Genomic DNA, 14,126 nt, shown 5'->3' with positions numbered 1-14,126 from the left:
TCAGCGGCCTGTCAGCATCTGTTCTAGTGGCCTAATTCTTAGCTGTTCATTTGGGTCACTGGTGCTCGGACTTCTGCTCTTAGCATGTCTGTGACACTGGAAAAATCTGTTAAAAGGACTGGACTGTGGAATCTGGTGACGGAGATGCTAACAGAAAAAAAGCAAATTTAGAAAAAGAGAATAAATGACTGAATCAGAAAGGATTGCAGCTCAGGTTTAAGTATGCAAGGATCTGTGCTTTCTTTTTTCAATTTTGATTACATGCTTTATGTGCTGCTTGTATTATTATTACTAATTGAACTACCATTGATTACAGTTAAAGATATTATTAAGTCAAATCAAATATTTTTGATAACTATGACTATGACTATGTAAATCCTAAAACTGCAGTTCCTCTAGTGGCCACATGAGGCTGATTCTTAACGCAAGTCAGTCCCAGTAACACTCCCATGTTGAAATGCCCAACTTTGCAGCATTAAAAAGCATATTTACAGCATGGTTAAAAAAAAGAATATTGTTATCTATGGATAGTTTCCCTCCTTCATGACAACTGTACAATAGGTGAAATTTTTATTTGGATGCTTTTGATGCCTAAAGCTAGGGGTGTGGCTACATTGATGGGTGTTTCAACAGAAGCAGCTGTGCCCAATAGCTGTCTGCGAGGCTTCACCTCCACTAATAATGTGTCAGGAAGGCCATCCAGCATAAAATTTGTGCCAAGTCAAATGCGGCTCCATCTTCTGTGGTGACTGCTTGGGAAATAAGGGAGCGGTCGAAAGTAACTGTCTGACAAATTATATGGACTGTTGTGTGGTACAGAGTGTTCAAGAAGTCTGAGTTCCAGTTTTGGGGAGTTAAATTCTAACATTTTATTAGTCTGTTAGTTAGCAGGGATTAGCAGGTATCTGTGTTTCTGATATCTGAACAGTTTACAGTTTGCTGATAACACTGCACCCTCTCATCCAAGCAGAAAAATTTAATTTAATGTGGTGGTGGCAATACCAAAAAGTGATGTCATAGTTGATAAATCCATCTTTTATATGCAGTCCATGTTATTTTAAATTAAACAGAAACTCAAAATATTTAAGAAGAACATTTAAGGTTTAATGGAGATGAGCATGCAATCAAGGTGTGACATCTGATCTGCTCAGTCACAGTTTTTCTGGTTAAAAAACATGAAGACAAAAAGAACGTCATAACTGCTAATTCATTGCACTGCCATTTTCCAGGCAGCATATACCCCTAATGGCACAACGAGGGGTATTTGCTGGCTTGGAAATGTCCGTTCTGAAGCAAAACTGTCTCCCAATACTTTTATAACATCTTTTCTCTCTTTATTTTCCCACAGCCAGAAAATATCCAGTAAAAACTAACTAAAATTAAAATGTAGCTTTTTTTTTTTTTTTTTTTTTTTTTTTTTAATCAGCTTATTAGTAACCCTCTCTATTTTTAAGATTAGGCTTAAAACATTCCTTTTTGATCAAGCTTATAGTTGGGGCTGGATCAGGTGACCCTGAACCCTCCCTTAGTTACTCTGCAATAGGTCTAGGCTGCTGGGGGGGTTCCCATGGTGCACTGAGCATTTCTTTTCACTCTGTGTGTCGATACACCACTCTGTATTTAATCATTAGTTATTATTAATCTCTGGCTCCCCCCCACAGTGTGTCTTTTGTCCTGTCTCTCTCCCCTCCACCAAGCTGGTCGTGGCGGATCACTGCCCCTCCCTGAGCCTGGTTCTGTTGGAGGTTTCTTCCTGTTAAAAGGGAGTTTTTTCTTCCCACTGTTGCCAAGTGCTTGCTCTTAGCGGGTCATTTTGGTTGTTGGGTCTTCTCTGTATCATTGTATGGTCTTTACCTTACCTGAGGCAAATGTTGTGATTTGGCACTATATAAATAAAATTGAATTGAAATTATTCTCCTCATAAAGCATGGTGGTGCCATGCCGATGCTTCTCTACAGCAGGCCTTTGAATGCTTGTGAAAATTGAGGGAATATTATGGCACAAATGTTATAAAGAAATCCTTCGACATGCTTCAGTCTGCAAGAGAAGATTTTCTGTATTTTTTAAACATGCCAACTCCAACCATGAAGCCAGAGCTACGCAACAATGGCTTCAAAACAACAATGTTAATACTGTGGAGGAGCCAAAGAGAGTCCAGGATTGGAGTCGAGAACTTAATCCAATCCAGAATGTGTGGAAGGTGTTTTTTTTTTATAAGGGAATGAGGGTTGAGACGTGTCCACATAGGCTAAACTGTTAACGTTGAAGGGCTAATACTTACACGATTAGAATTGGTTTAGCGAGTTAAGCTGGAAAACTATGTTTAGCAGCTAGAAAAACCACTGTACAGCCACTGACATTAATTTTTGTTCAACAACGACAGGGACCCTCCCACGCAGGATGAAGAAGGAGCTGCTCGCTGTGAAGCTCCGGAACAGGCCCAGCAAGCAGGAGCTGGAGGACCGCAACATCTTCCCCGTCCGCAGCGATCAGGAGCGGCAGGAAATCCGCCAACAGATAGAGATGAAGCTGGCCAAGTGAGTCGCTGTCTGTGGAGCCAGATCAGCATCCCATCAGCTCCCTCACCCCATCTGACCCCCACCCCCCTCATCATGCTCTGCCTCATGTATGTCTGTTTCATCACTCAACACCACTGTTGTCTACACTTTGCCTGCTTGCCTTTTTCCCCATTCACCACCACCACTGCTTAAGTTTATGTAATCATAACTGTCTAACTAATAATAATAGCTGTCCCGGAACACATCACACATGCTTTTACTGTGCACGCTGTTTGTGGTCTCTAAATGAAAACGTGCAAAGATGTTGTCAAGTGTAAACCTGCCTAAACAGAGAAGACAAATGTGGTGGAATATTCTTTTTGACACACAACAGGTTAACTGTATTGGATGTGGTAAGGGAGTCAGAAACCTTCTACAGAGGAGCATGCCCACTTCCTATTAATGTGGACAGAAAGTGGCTGCAGGTAACAGATGGCCCTCAGTGAACAGGGCTGAATGGACCTAAAATAATTATTTTCACTTGCTTCTAAACAAAAAAAAAAAAAAAGTTTTTGCAAATATTTTATTGATTATATATCAGACTTGAAATACAAAAATATTAATATTAAATTGCTTTTCATCCAGGGAAGCCAGTGTTCCCTATAATTACTTGAATTCTGCTAATATATGCTGATTGGTTGGATAAGGGTAAATCCAAACAGGAACTTGTTTGTAAAAGAAGCCTCAGGTTGAGGTGACTGTTAAACGACAGATGCTGCTTGAAATTTTCTGCTTCTGCTCGTTTGATGCATGACATCAAAATAACAAATACTGCAACTACCTATATGTTGGAACTTGGCCTCTTCGGAAGCATAATGAAAAATTCCAGACATCTCCAACTCCATGAATGTTAATTTTGTGGTTTACAGTTATAATTCTGGACTATCTTGGGAGCGCTCCCTGTGAAACAGGGCTTTCCAGGAATGGTAGTTCTCCCTTAACCCTAAAATACACGAGGGAGTCTGTGACGCAGTTTTACTCTGTCCTTCACTCGTGTTCACATCACATCACATCAGGAGAATTTCAAAAACAGAGCGTATAGTTGCAGCACGGTGGTGTGGTGGTTAGCACTGTTGCCTCGCAGCTAGAAGGTCTGGGTTTGAATCCACCTTCCACCTTGGCCCAGGCCTTTCTGCGTGGAGTTTGCATGCTCTCCCCGTGTCTGCGTGGGTTTTCTCCGGGTACTCCAGTTTCCTCCCACAGTCCAAAGACATGCAGTTACTGGGGCTAGGTTAATTGGTGATTCTAAATTGGCCATAGGTGTGGATGTGAGTGACAGGCTGGTGACCTGTACAGGGTGTACCCTCTCACCCTATGACAGCTGGGATAGGCTTCAGCCCCCTGGTGACCCTGAACAGGATAAGTGGAAGAGAATGGATGGATGGATGGAGAGCATATTCTGCAAGGAGTTTTTTATTATGAAGATTGTGCCATTCCTATGTCTGACTTCATGCCTTCTTCACTGCGTTTATCAGAGCGTTTCAGTATGTTAACTGCTGCTGGGCCGAGGGCTGGTGAGAGCAGTTGATGATCATAGACTGTATATAAAAGATGGATGTAGGCACTGTGATGTCACCCTGTATTTATTTATTTAGACCTCTAATTTAGCCTTTTGGCTGCTGCCATGTTGTTTTTTCTGGGCCAGAAATGCAAGAGGGTGGAGTGCTAAGTTATCAACTAACACTGGTGAGGTTGACTATCATTTTTCAGCCCCTGTATTTCCTGCTTGAACCAGCCAGTGACCTAAACACACTGCTTTTATTTTTAGATGTCTGCAGCCTTAAAAACCAAAACAAAGTGCTTAAAGGTGGTAAAATGAGTTGAGGTGAACTGTTGCATTAGTGGAAGTTGACACCTTTTTCACACAAATCACAGTCATATGATCTGTTGGTAACACTAAACTTTCACCTCATTATGTACGTCTATGAGGAACTTAGATCCCTTTGACATATATTGAGTCATGTCTTCTTGTCATCTGCATCATATAGATACAGTGGCCTAAAGAAATTGTCTAACACCTCTTCTGGGTCATCTGTAACACTGCTCACAACACCTCATCAGGGAAGAGGCGTCCAAGTACCTTATGCTGCTGTGTTATTAGCTCCATCTTAATAGCTAATCAGTTGTAGTGTAAATCCAGTGCAATGACTCCTAACTTAAAAGCTGATTAATTGTATTGTATTGTGTTATATATTATACAGGCAAGAATATAGTACTGTGCTTCCCTGTGAGTAGGCAGAATGATGGTATGCTAGGTTATTTGAGGATAGGAAATTTGAGAGTTTGTATGTTAACGTGGGTTTATATACTGGTATTTTACTAAAAGCCTTATTCACCCAATCAAGGACCCACATTCATACAAGCACTTTTTTTTTTCTATACCTAAGCACTTTGTCTAACATTTGCACACACAGTACGATGGATTCTTGGCCAAGGATGCAGACATGCAGACCGGAGTAGCCGGTCAACCTTCTGATTGGTAGACAACCCACTCTACCGCCCGAGCCCCAGCCGTGTTGTTTTACGAGCTATGTTTAGATTGAAATAAGAGAGACAGCAAACATTTTCTTATTGTTGTTCCTCACCTTTCCTTGGATGCGGCTTTTCAGGGTCAGATAATTTCTGGAATGTGGAACAGGATTTTCTGAACGGCTGAGGAAAAAGGCAACACGGAGCATAATTGTATTTGTCGTGTTATGTAAAAGGCAATAGGCTGTTACTACGGGGACTTTAATAGGATTACAGTAACAATCAAATTAGATTCTTTTTTGGTGAATAATACTGTGACAGGGTGTTCTGGCAGGCTTTTGCAGTGTTCAGAATCTGAGAAGGAAAGCTCATATTTCTCTAAGTCCCCAAAACAAATGAGTTCTTTGGACTCTTCATATCACAGTGAGATCAAGTGTGGATGCTGGACAGTAACAGAGGCTCTCTTGACGGCGAGTGACTCTGAGAGTTGTTTGCACTTTTCTCTCTGAGGACTATTAACACATTTAGTTGTTTTTTGTACCTTTGTTGATACGGGCAGCTGTGATAATAGCCTGTTAGCAGAGTGTTCACACCTCACTTGTGTGCCCCAGGCTGCCAAGTGCTTCAATTCGAGGTTGACCTGCTTCCAGCTTAGAAGCTGCTGTATTATTCTCAGAAAGTGACAAACAAGTGCAAGTTTCTAATTAGCCTTTTCAAACGCATCACTGTCAGCTCAGAAGAGTGAATTCACCTCACTGGAAATGACAGACAGTATCACATGTGCATTTGGTTTTATGATGTTGCATTTTAAAAGCTTAAGCAACACGCTGTAACTTGAAACCCTTTCTTAGCTGAACAGGTTAAAATAGAATTTTGCTACATTTTCTTCACTGATTGCTCATTATTTGTGCACATGAAAGCTACTAATTAATGCAATAGTTAATAAAGAACCCATGTTATACTGTAATGAACAAAACAATACCTTTGGTTATGTCACCTGACCGACTCATGCCTAAACCCCCCGACCGTGCATGGTCGGGGGGTGAGATCAACAGGATTATGCCAGTATCCACATCAAGGACACTGTTCGCTGTCATTGACATGCTTCACAGTCAGCCCTCGGCAGTGGCAAGCAGAACAGAACATAAGTTTAGGCATGCAAAAAAAAAAAAAAAAACCTACCCACTTTTATCTCCAAAAAAAATTACCATAAAATAAAATCTTATTCTTACCTACCCGCCTGTATTCTCAAATCTATTGCCCTAACCAAAGGGGGCTTTTTTTTGTTTGTTTTTTGGCCTGATCTACAATAGCAAATATCCCTTTTTGGAAACAATTGTTTACTTTCTCAGTTTACAAAATATAACAGCACAATGTTACAGAGTGACTGTAAGGACTGCTCAGTTGAAACTTCAGGTCCCTCCAATGCCACTTTCTTGGTTTGCTACCAGGAGACCTCAGACCAAACCACTAGAAGTTCATCTCTGAAGCATCTGAGGCAAAGACACTGTGGTGATGTTCATGATGTAGTCTGCCTGTGAACCACACCCCTGACAATGAATGAGAAGCTCAGTAGTGGATACCCATGTGACTCTAGTGTGCCTTAAGTGTTGTGGTGTTGTTGGAGCTATTTTTTTTTTTTTTACCAGAGTCAGATGGTTTCCTTTTTTGGGTTGTTCATGTTCACACACATTTAAAGGTTAAATAAGGATCACCTAAGAGTTCAGTTGGAGTAAAATGTTGAATAACCAATAAAATGTTATTTGTCATACATGAGGGGCATATCAAATTTTATATAATATAAAGATGCTCCATTTCAAGTCTTGCTTCCAAATTCCTAAATATAAATAGCTTACACACACACACACACACACACAGACACTCAGTCAGGCTGTGGTGTTTAAATGAAGCTCACTTGGTACTAAGGGGCCCAAAGTGTGCCAAGAAAATATCCTTCACACCCCCACCCCCACCCCCTGAACTGTTGATGCAAGGATGGATCCATGCTTTGATGTTGTTTACACCAAATTCCGACACTACCATCTGAATATCGTAACACAAATTGAGACTCATCAGACCAGGCAGCATTTCTCCAAACTTCTGTTGTCCAGTTTCATTGAGGCCTTCTGAATTGTAGCCATAGTTTCCTGCTTTTACCTGACAGGAGTCACACCGGGTGTGGTCTTCTGCTGCCGTAACCCATCTGCTTCAAGGTTCAACATGTGCGTTCAGAGGTACTCTTCTGTATACTTTGGTTGTAACCAGTGGTTATTTAATTGACTGTCGTCTTCCTATCAGCTTGAAGCTGTGTGGCCTGGTTCAATCCCAGGAGGAGACACATGTCCCTTTGATTTTGGGGAAAAAGCCAACAAACAAACTACACAATATCAGTTATTTTGTCAATATCATTTTTTGCATCAATTTAAGGATGTCCACAGTTGACCAATTTCTTTTTGTTTCTCTGAAACCAGTGTAAGCACAGACAAACACTGAGCTTGCTAGGCAGGTACTTATGTCTGTTTTAGATTATTTCCTTATTTGTTCATTCAAACAATAGGATGTGTGTGTTTAAAGTAAGCATGAGACACAAATACTGTGGGGAAGGAAACTAATCTTCTAGACTGAATGACCTGTGTTTACTATGGTAAATACTATAATCTGAAAAATGGCAAAGAGGGCAGGGTTTTTTTTTTAGCTGATATCAGAAATAATACTTATCTAGAAATAGTCATTAGGCTAACAGTCAGATAGCTTTTTTAGCCGAAATGTCACATGGAATCAGCGAACTCCAGGGTGAACTCCCTGGATGTCCTGAGTGTGATTTCCCTACATATCCAATCCCATCACAGGTCAAAGCAGTTAATTAGAGAGATGAAGAGTCTGAGCTGAGAGAGGTGCTTTCCATTCCCATCTAACCACACAGAGGGAAACAAGGCAGTGAGTGTTTGATGAAGCCTAATTAATTTACAACTAAGCCTTTTGCTCCCTGCTTTGTATCTTAACTGTGAGAAATGAATAAGGCAGGGTGACATTCAGACAGGCTAAATAATTCTCATGAGCTCCTTTGAGCCTGGCATCAGGCTTCTCCATGTGCCTTTTTCGTACGCCTTCGCCCAAGGCATTTCACAGCTGTGTGTCAGTCTGGATAATCGCAATCCCTACGTGCATGTGATATATGTGACGTTATCATAAACCCAAACTAGTTCCAAGCACGCCTCCTTCTATGTGAGCTTCACATGTTAGTAAGTAATTGCAAAATAGAAAAAGGCATCATTCTTTTTTTTTGCCGTGGAGGCAGCTTGGTCTTTATTCTGCAGGGGGCAGTATACGGAGACCCAGCTTCACCCCAAACACCACTTATATAAAATCAACTCCTGATTACTCTTACATAATGAAAACAGAAAGTGATCAATTGTGTGTCATAAGGGCATAGTGTAACAGTGGGGTGCCAGTTATGAACAATGTGTACACAGTGTTTGGTAAGGACAGAGGTCAGCCGGTCTGTTGTGAGCCAAGTTCCCTGCTGATAAAACAGAGTTCCCTGTGTGCTACATTACTGCAGCGATTAGTTTTCTGACTGCAGCCCCTACAGTGTGCCAAACTGCATCTCAGGAATAAGGAAAGATATGAAACTATTTACTGGGATACACTGTGGTAATCAGACACCAAATACTATACAGTATAAAAGTGTGTATACCAATGATGAGTGAATGTTAGAATTTAAATTCAAACCAAGCAGCAACCTTGGGCCAAGTGCACTTGAGGCTGACTTCAAAAGCAAGTCAGTTCTATAGACTCCGATGTTAAAATCGTTATAGTAGGAATAAGCAGTGTTTACAGCCTTTATCTCTATAGGTAACTTCCCCTCTAACTAACCCGTTTAAGTTCCGTTAGGGCTTAAAGTTAAGAGCATGGCCACTTTTGCCGCATTTCCATTAGTACCTATTCAGCATGGCTCGACTCAACTCAGCACGGTTTGTAGGCTTTTCCATTAGGTCCTGGTACCAGGTACTTTTTTAGTACCCACTCAGCCTGGGTTCCAAGCAATGCGAGGGGATCCAAAAATGTGACATCAAAGAACAGCATGCCACTGATTGGCCAGGGAGTGTCATCACTAGCTGAGTCATGAGAGCGACTCCTTCACCAGAATCAACTGCACCATTTTTTAAAACCCGACAGCAAGAAAATGGAGTCACGCAAACCAACACCATGGTTGAATGAGGAGGTGCAGGCATTTCTGTGCTTGGTGGCTAATGAGAGAATCCAGAGGGAGCTAGACGGAGCAACGTGAAATGAGAAGGTTTATCATGAGGTCTCCGAGCTAATGGCTGCTTACAGGTACCGTCATTGTGTTGTGTTTGAGTCGCATACAGATTACGTCAAGAGACTACTGCCCACGTTGCTATATCGACTCCACCCACATTGAGGTCGTACTCAATTGTAATGGAAACACAACAAGACTGACGAGTCGAGTTGAGCCGCGCTGAGTAGGTACTAGTGGAAAAGAGGCATTTGAGTGCTGCTACTGACACTTTGCTGGCTGTCGCCTCCTCCTCAAATTTGAGTCACTGAACTGGATCTGTGTTTGTGGTGTTTCTATTGTTTTGAGCATTTTTATTGCATTTATCTACTAAATAACAGCTTTATGTGTAGTCAGTTGTACTAAGGCCATCCCAGGTGTTTGTGCTTTAGTTTTGATGAATGAAATTCTAGTATCACAAGTCTGTGCAGTCATGTGAAAAACTACTACCTACCTTACTGTTTCTACGGGAATTAAGAGGCTAAGTAGCAGCCAGATGCTGCTAATCCAGTGCATTTAATTGATCATCACCAAGTGTGAGCACCTCTATAAAAGCAGAAGTTTTGGCTGTTTGCTGGTCTTGAGCATTCATTAACACAATGCCACAATCTTTCCAGGGGTGGACGTCCCAGCAAATTCATCCCAAGGTCAGACTGTGCAATGTTCAGAGAAACTACAAAAAAAAAGAAGCTAGAGCTACATCTCCGACTCTACAGGCATCAGTTAGCATCTTAAATGCTAAAGTTCATGACAGCATGATTTAAAAAAAAAAAAAAAAAGACGGCACAGTTATGGCTTGTTTGAAAGGGTTACCAGGGTTGCCTCTTCTCTCTAAAAAGAACACGGCAACACAGCTTAGGTTTGCAAAGTTGCATCTGAACAAATCACAAGACTTCAGGAACAATGTCCTTCGGACAGGCGAGACCAAAGTGGAGCTGTTTGTCCATGGTGCACAGCAACATGTTTGGTGGTAAATGGACTGATTCTTATACAGTCAGGCATTTCTACTCTAGTTGAGCACTCAAAGCACTTAATACAACACATCTTCATTCAAACGAGCACTTTTTTCTACATCTAAGTGCTTTCTACTTAACATTCGCACACAGTCTGATGAACTCGTGGTTCAGCATCCTGCCCAAGGATACTTTGGAATGGAGAATGGAGATTAGACCACCAACCTTCTGATTGTAGATGACCTGCTCTACCTTCTGAGTTTCAGCCACCCTAAACCAAAACTCTCTTTCACATGACTGTATTTGAGTAAGTTTTAGAATTTTTTAAATAATGGTGCAGATTAATATATTGCAAATCATTTTTTACTTAGATTTAATTTGTAATTTGATATTAGATTGTACCCATTGCATTAGTTTCCCTCTGTATAGTCAGACCTAGTTCAACTAGAAAAGTTATTTATTAGCAATAATTCTCACAAAAAGTCAGGCAAAGAAGTTGTATACAAGAAACTAAATACAGGAAATTTTTTAATGTCCACTATGTTTTCATATTATGAATTAAAAGTGCATGAACGCAGTGAAAATCCAGCCTTATCAAGAGCCCAAAGCAGGGTATGATTGCACCTTGCTCACCAAGTTACTGATAACTTAGTGGTCCAAGACCTCATTTGTCTCAACTAGTTCAGGCTACAAAAAACTAACCTGTTGATGACCATGAAGCTTAAATTGAAGCTTCAAAATACACAGTGCACAAACCAATGGATGACATCACAGGAACCAATTGCATATAAAACCTTTTTTTTTTCAGATGTGCAAGAGGCAGTTAATGAGTGGTTGACAAGTGCTATTCTTTGTTTTTCTTCACTGACTGGTTTAGAGTACTAGATGTTAAATCTTTATTTTTGCCTTTTTTTTTTTAACTTTTTATCTGCTGATAAAGATTTGCAGTTGAAGTTGCAGTATACCAACATGAAGACCAGAGAGCCGCCGGCTGTGACCCCAAAACAATTAATTTGTCAAAAATTGGACAGGAGTCATTGAGAATCAAAGCACAGGAAATGTACATATCGAGAGCTGTAGCGTTCAGAAGAAAAAGGGAACCGCTGGTGGACTTTAGAAATAACTAGAGCACAGGACTACTGCAGCTGATGACAGAAAAATCCTTTGAGCTGTGAAGACCAAAACAGACTGCCAGTCTGTAGAGCTGTGAACGTATCACAGTTCACAGGTTTTAGAAGACTTGAACATCAAAATTTCTGAAAATACTGCAAGATGCACACCTTGCATCGAGGTTGAGCAGAATGAATCTAATATACAAACTGGAATTTGCCAAACGATAGTGGAAAGCTTTATGGAGTGCCCATGATCTAGATTTCCTCAGCTGTTTTATCTATGTGGATGGTGGAACAGATTAATGGCGGCAGCAGTGGGATGAATTTAGAGGGGTTCTCATTTATTGTGTCTAGATATGTATAATGCGATTCCTCAGAGCTCAGTAGCTGGACCTTTATCCTATATATTTTCTTGAACGTCAAGACATTATCTTCCAGTTTTTCTTATATGAACTTCATAAGTATTTCTGAAGATACGATACAAATTGTGTCACAGTGATAAAGAATCCTTCCAAAAACTCCTGGATCCAGATCCAAAAGTTAATCACATCTAAGCTGGGCCAAGCCCCACTTCTGGAAAGATGGTAATGCAAGTCTGTCCATAAGTCTTTAGGTAATCCTGCTAATAACCTGAACCAGTCACATAGCCTCCACAGACCTCATGATGTCTAAACTGACAAAATGTTTGTGCATATAAACAGCCTGAAAGGAAATCATTGAGTTTCTAAAAGCATATCACATTATTAGGGAAATCTAGCAGTGAATTCAGATGAACAGTGCCGTGCAACAAGTGTCCCATCCAAGCCATAAAGTGCCCACAGAGCTTTGCGTGGAGCTCCGTCCAGTGTCAGATGCTGTGTTTCACAGGCTCTCTCATAGGTGCTGCCTCGCTCAGCTCTGACCCCGACTGGCTGGCCAAGAAGAATCACCCACATGAACTGAGTCAGGGCTGCGGATGGCTGAGGCATGCCATTGTTTAGGGTGACGGCACCTTATGTTTTTCTGCAAACATCTCTGTCCCGCTGACTCCGTGCTCTGGCACAGGAGGTGATGAGTCCCTCCTGGCAGCAGTAAACAAAATCTGTTGGGACCCTCTCCCAGGCCTTCTCTCTAAACATCCATCCCGCACCAGCGACTGTGTCCACCGTGAGTGAATCATACTTGAATCTGTCGCATTGAATGAGCTGTGCTGAATCAAACAGGGCTGTGTTTGTGGAGGTGGCTTATCACTCTGTGTCCTGTTTGAAGCACTCGTGGCAGTGTTTGAGTGCTGTGAAGAGCCTTGGGAGGCACAGCTGTTTGTGCAACATCAGGAACAGAACAGCCTTCATTAGGGACAGAGAACAATCAGTTGTTCTAACCTTGAGTCATCTGCAGAGCAGCAGCAGACGTGCCAGACAGCTGCACGTTACCCTGTACAGATCCAGTGAGCATTCTTTGTCAGGAATTTGAATGTGATCTTTAGATTTTTTTCCAAATAGCTTTTATGGAGAAGGCTATATTTGTATAATTGAACTCTCTTAGAACTTGACACTGCACTTTCATGGGAAATACAGCAAGGGTTTAATGAATAAGCAAGTATCGGTGCTGCCTTGACATCTTTTGAGAACTGGCCCCCATTTTACAGGTTTGAGAAGCAAACATTATTTAACATTATAGAGATGAATTTGTGGGTAATAGCAGTGTGCTAAGCTAAAAGCTAAAGAATAGCTAAAAGAATTCAGATGTCAAATTAATTTAAATTTGGTTGCTCTAACCATAATTTTGGCATAATTATGGCCTAAATGCTAGAGCTTCATCTAGGTCTGGGCAATATACCCTCAAAATTATATCACAATATTTCAAGAGCATTTGTGACAAAAACATTACTGAAAATGTAGCCAAAACAAAACATTTTATCATGATTGCAACTTGCAAGCAGCAGCATTTATTGGTGCGAACAAAATAAAGGACATTTTGATCCTTCTTTTCAGTGAGCCTCTGTCGATGGGAGACTACCTATTAAGTGTGAATCTTCTGAAACAAGGTGCCAGCAGCAGCAGTAATATAGTGCAATAGTAGTGACACAGCACATGTACCTGCATCAGTAATTTCCATCCACTGTTCTCTTCCATTTATATGAAGTGCAACTAGTGAGTGTTACAGCGAGGTTTGGTTGAGTCACTTGTTTACATGTGGGTCACAAATCAGCAGCTGCTCTTTGTGTTCCTTCATAGCCTGGTTGTGCTCGACAGTGTGTTTTTGCTTCAAGTGGTGAAACTAGTGTGCTGTTTCCACCTTCAGCTGTTGACCTTCATTTTTTTGCACAGTATTGTGTTTTGTTTGATGTCTTATAGCCAAATGACTCCCATACTATTGAAGTACCCCCCCCCCCCCCTTTTAGGTACTAATGCTGCAGTCACACTATGGAAAACAGTAGTTGAAGACCATGGCATGACCAAAACTATTGCAGCCATAAGCAATCAACTTGTAGCTTGTTGCTTTGGAAACAGTTGCTTCACAGATGGTCTGCCTCCACTTGCAGTCAGTTGCTGTCTTCAGAGCGACTTTGGCGCATCAAGACAGCGATAAAACGGCAATGTGATTGAATGGGGTCATGAAATCTGTTTGCAATAATATGGCAATTAACTGTGATCAACTGTTGAAAGTCTGTGAAAATTGTAAATCTGTTGTCATACAGAAATTCACAGTAACTGGTTCCATTCAGAGTCCAGCCAGAACTTAGTAGATTTGA

At 41.1% G+C, this 14,126-nt stretch overlaps 1 protein-coding gene across 2 annotated transcripts in view; it reads left to right on the top strand.

Annotated features, from left to right (window-relative positions):
- Nucleotides 1-14,126, top strand: part of phactr3b (phosphatase and actin regulator 3b) — a 66,825-nt gene that overhangs the window by 35,247 nt on the left and 17,452 nt on the right. For both annotated transcript variants that reach the window (XM_030729753.1, XM_030729754.1), the window contains exon 8: nucleotides 2,384-2,537. In XM_030729753.1, coding sequence (XP_030585613.1) covers nucleotides 2,384-2,537 — 154 coding nt within the window. The remainder of the gene's footprint in view (nucleotides 1-2,383; nucleotides 2,538-14,126) is intronic.

This window comes from Archocentrus centrarchus, chromosome 5, assembly GCF_007364275.1.
Source record: "Archocentrus centrarchus isolate MPI-CPG fArcCen1 chromosome 5, fArcCen1, whole genome shotgun sequence".
In the NCBI taxonomy this organism is placed as follows: domain Eukaryota; kingdom Metazoa; phylum Chordata; class Actinopteri; order Cichliformes; family Cichlidae; genus Archocentrus; species Archocentrus centrarchus.
This window is presented reverse-complemented; position numbering and strand designations above follow the sequence as displayed.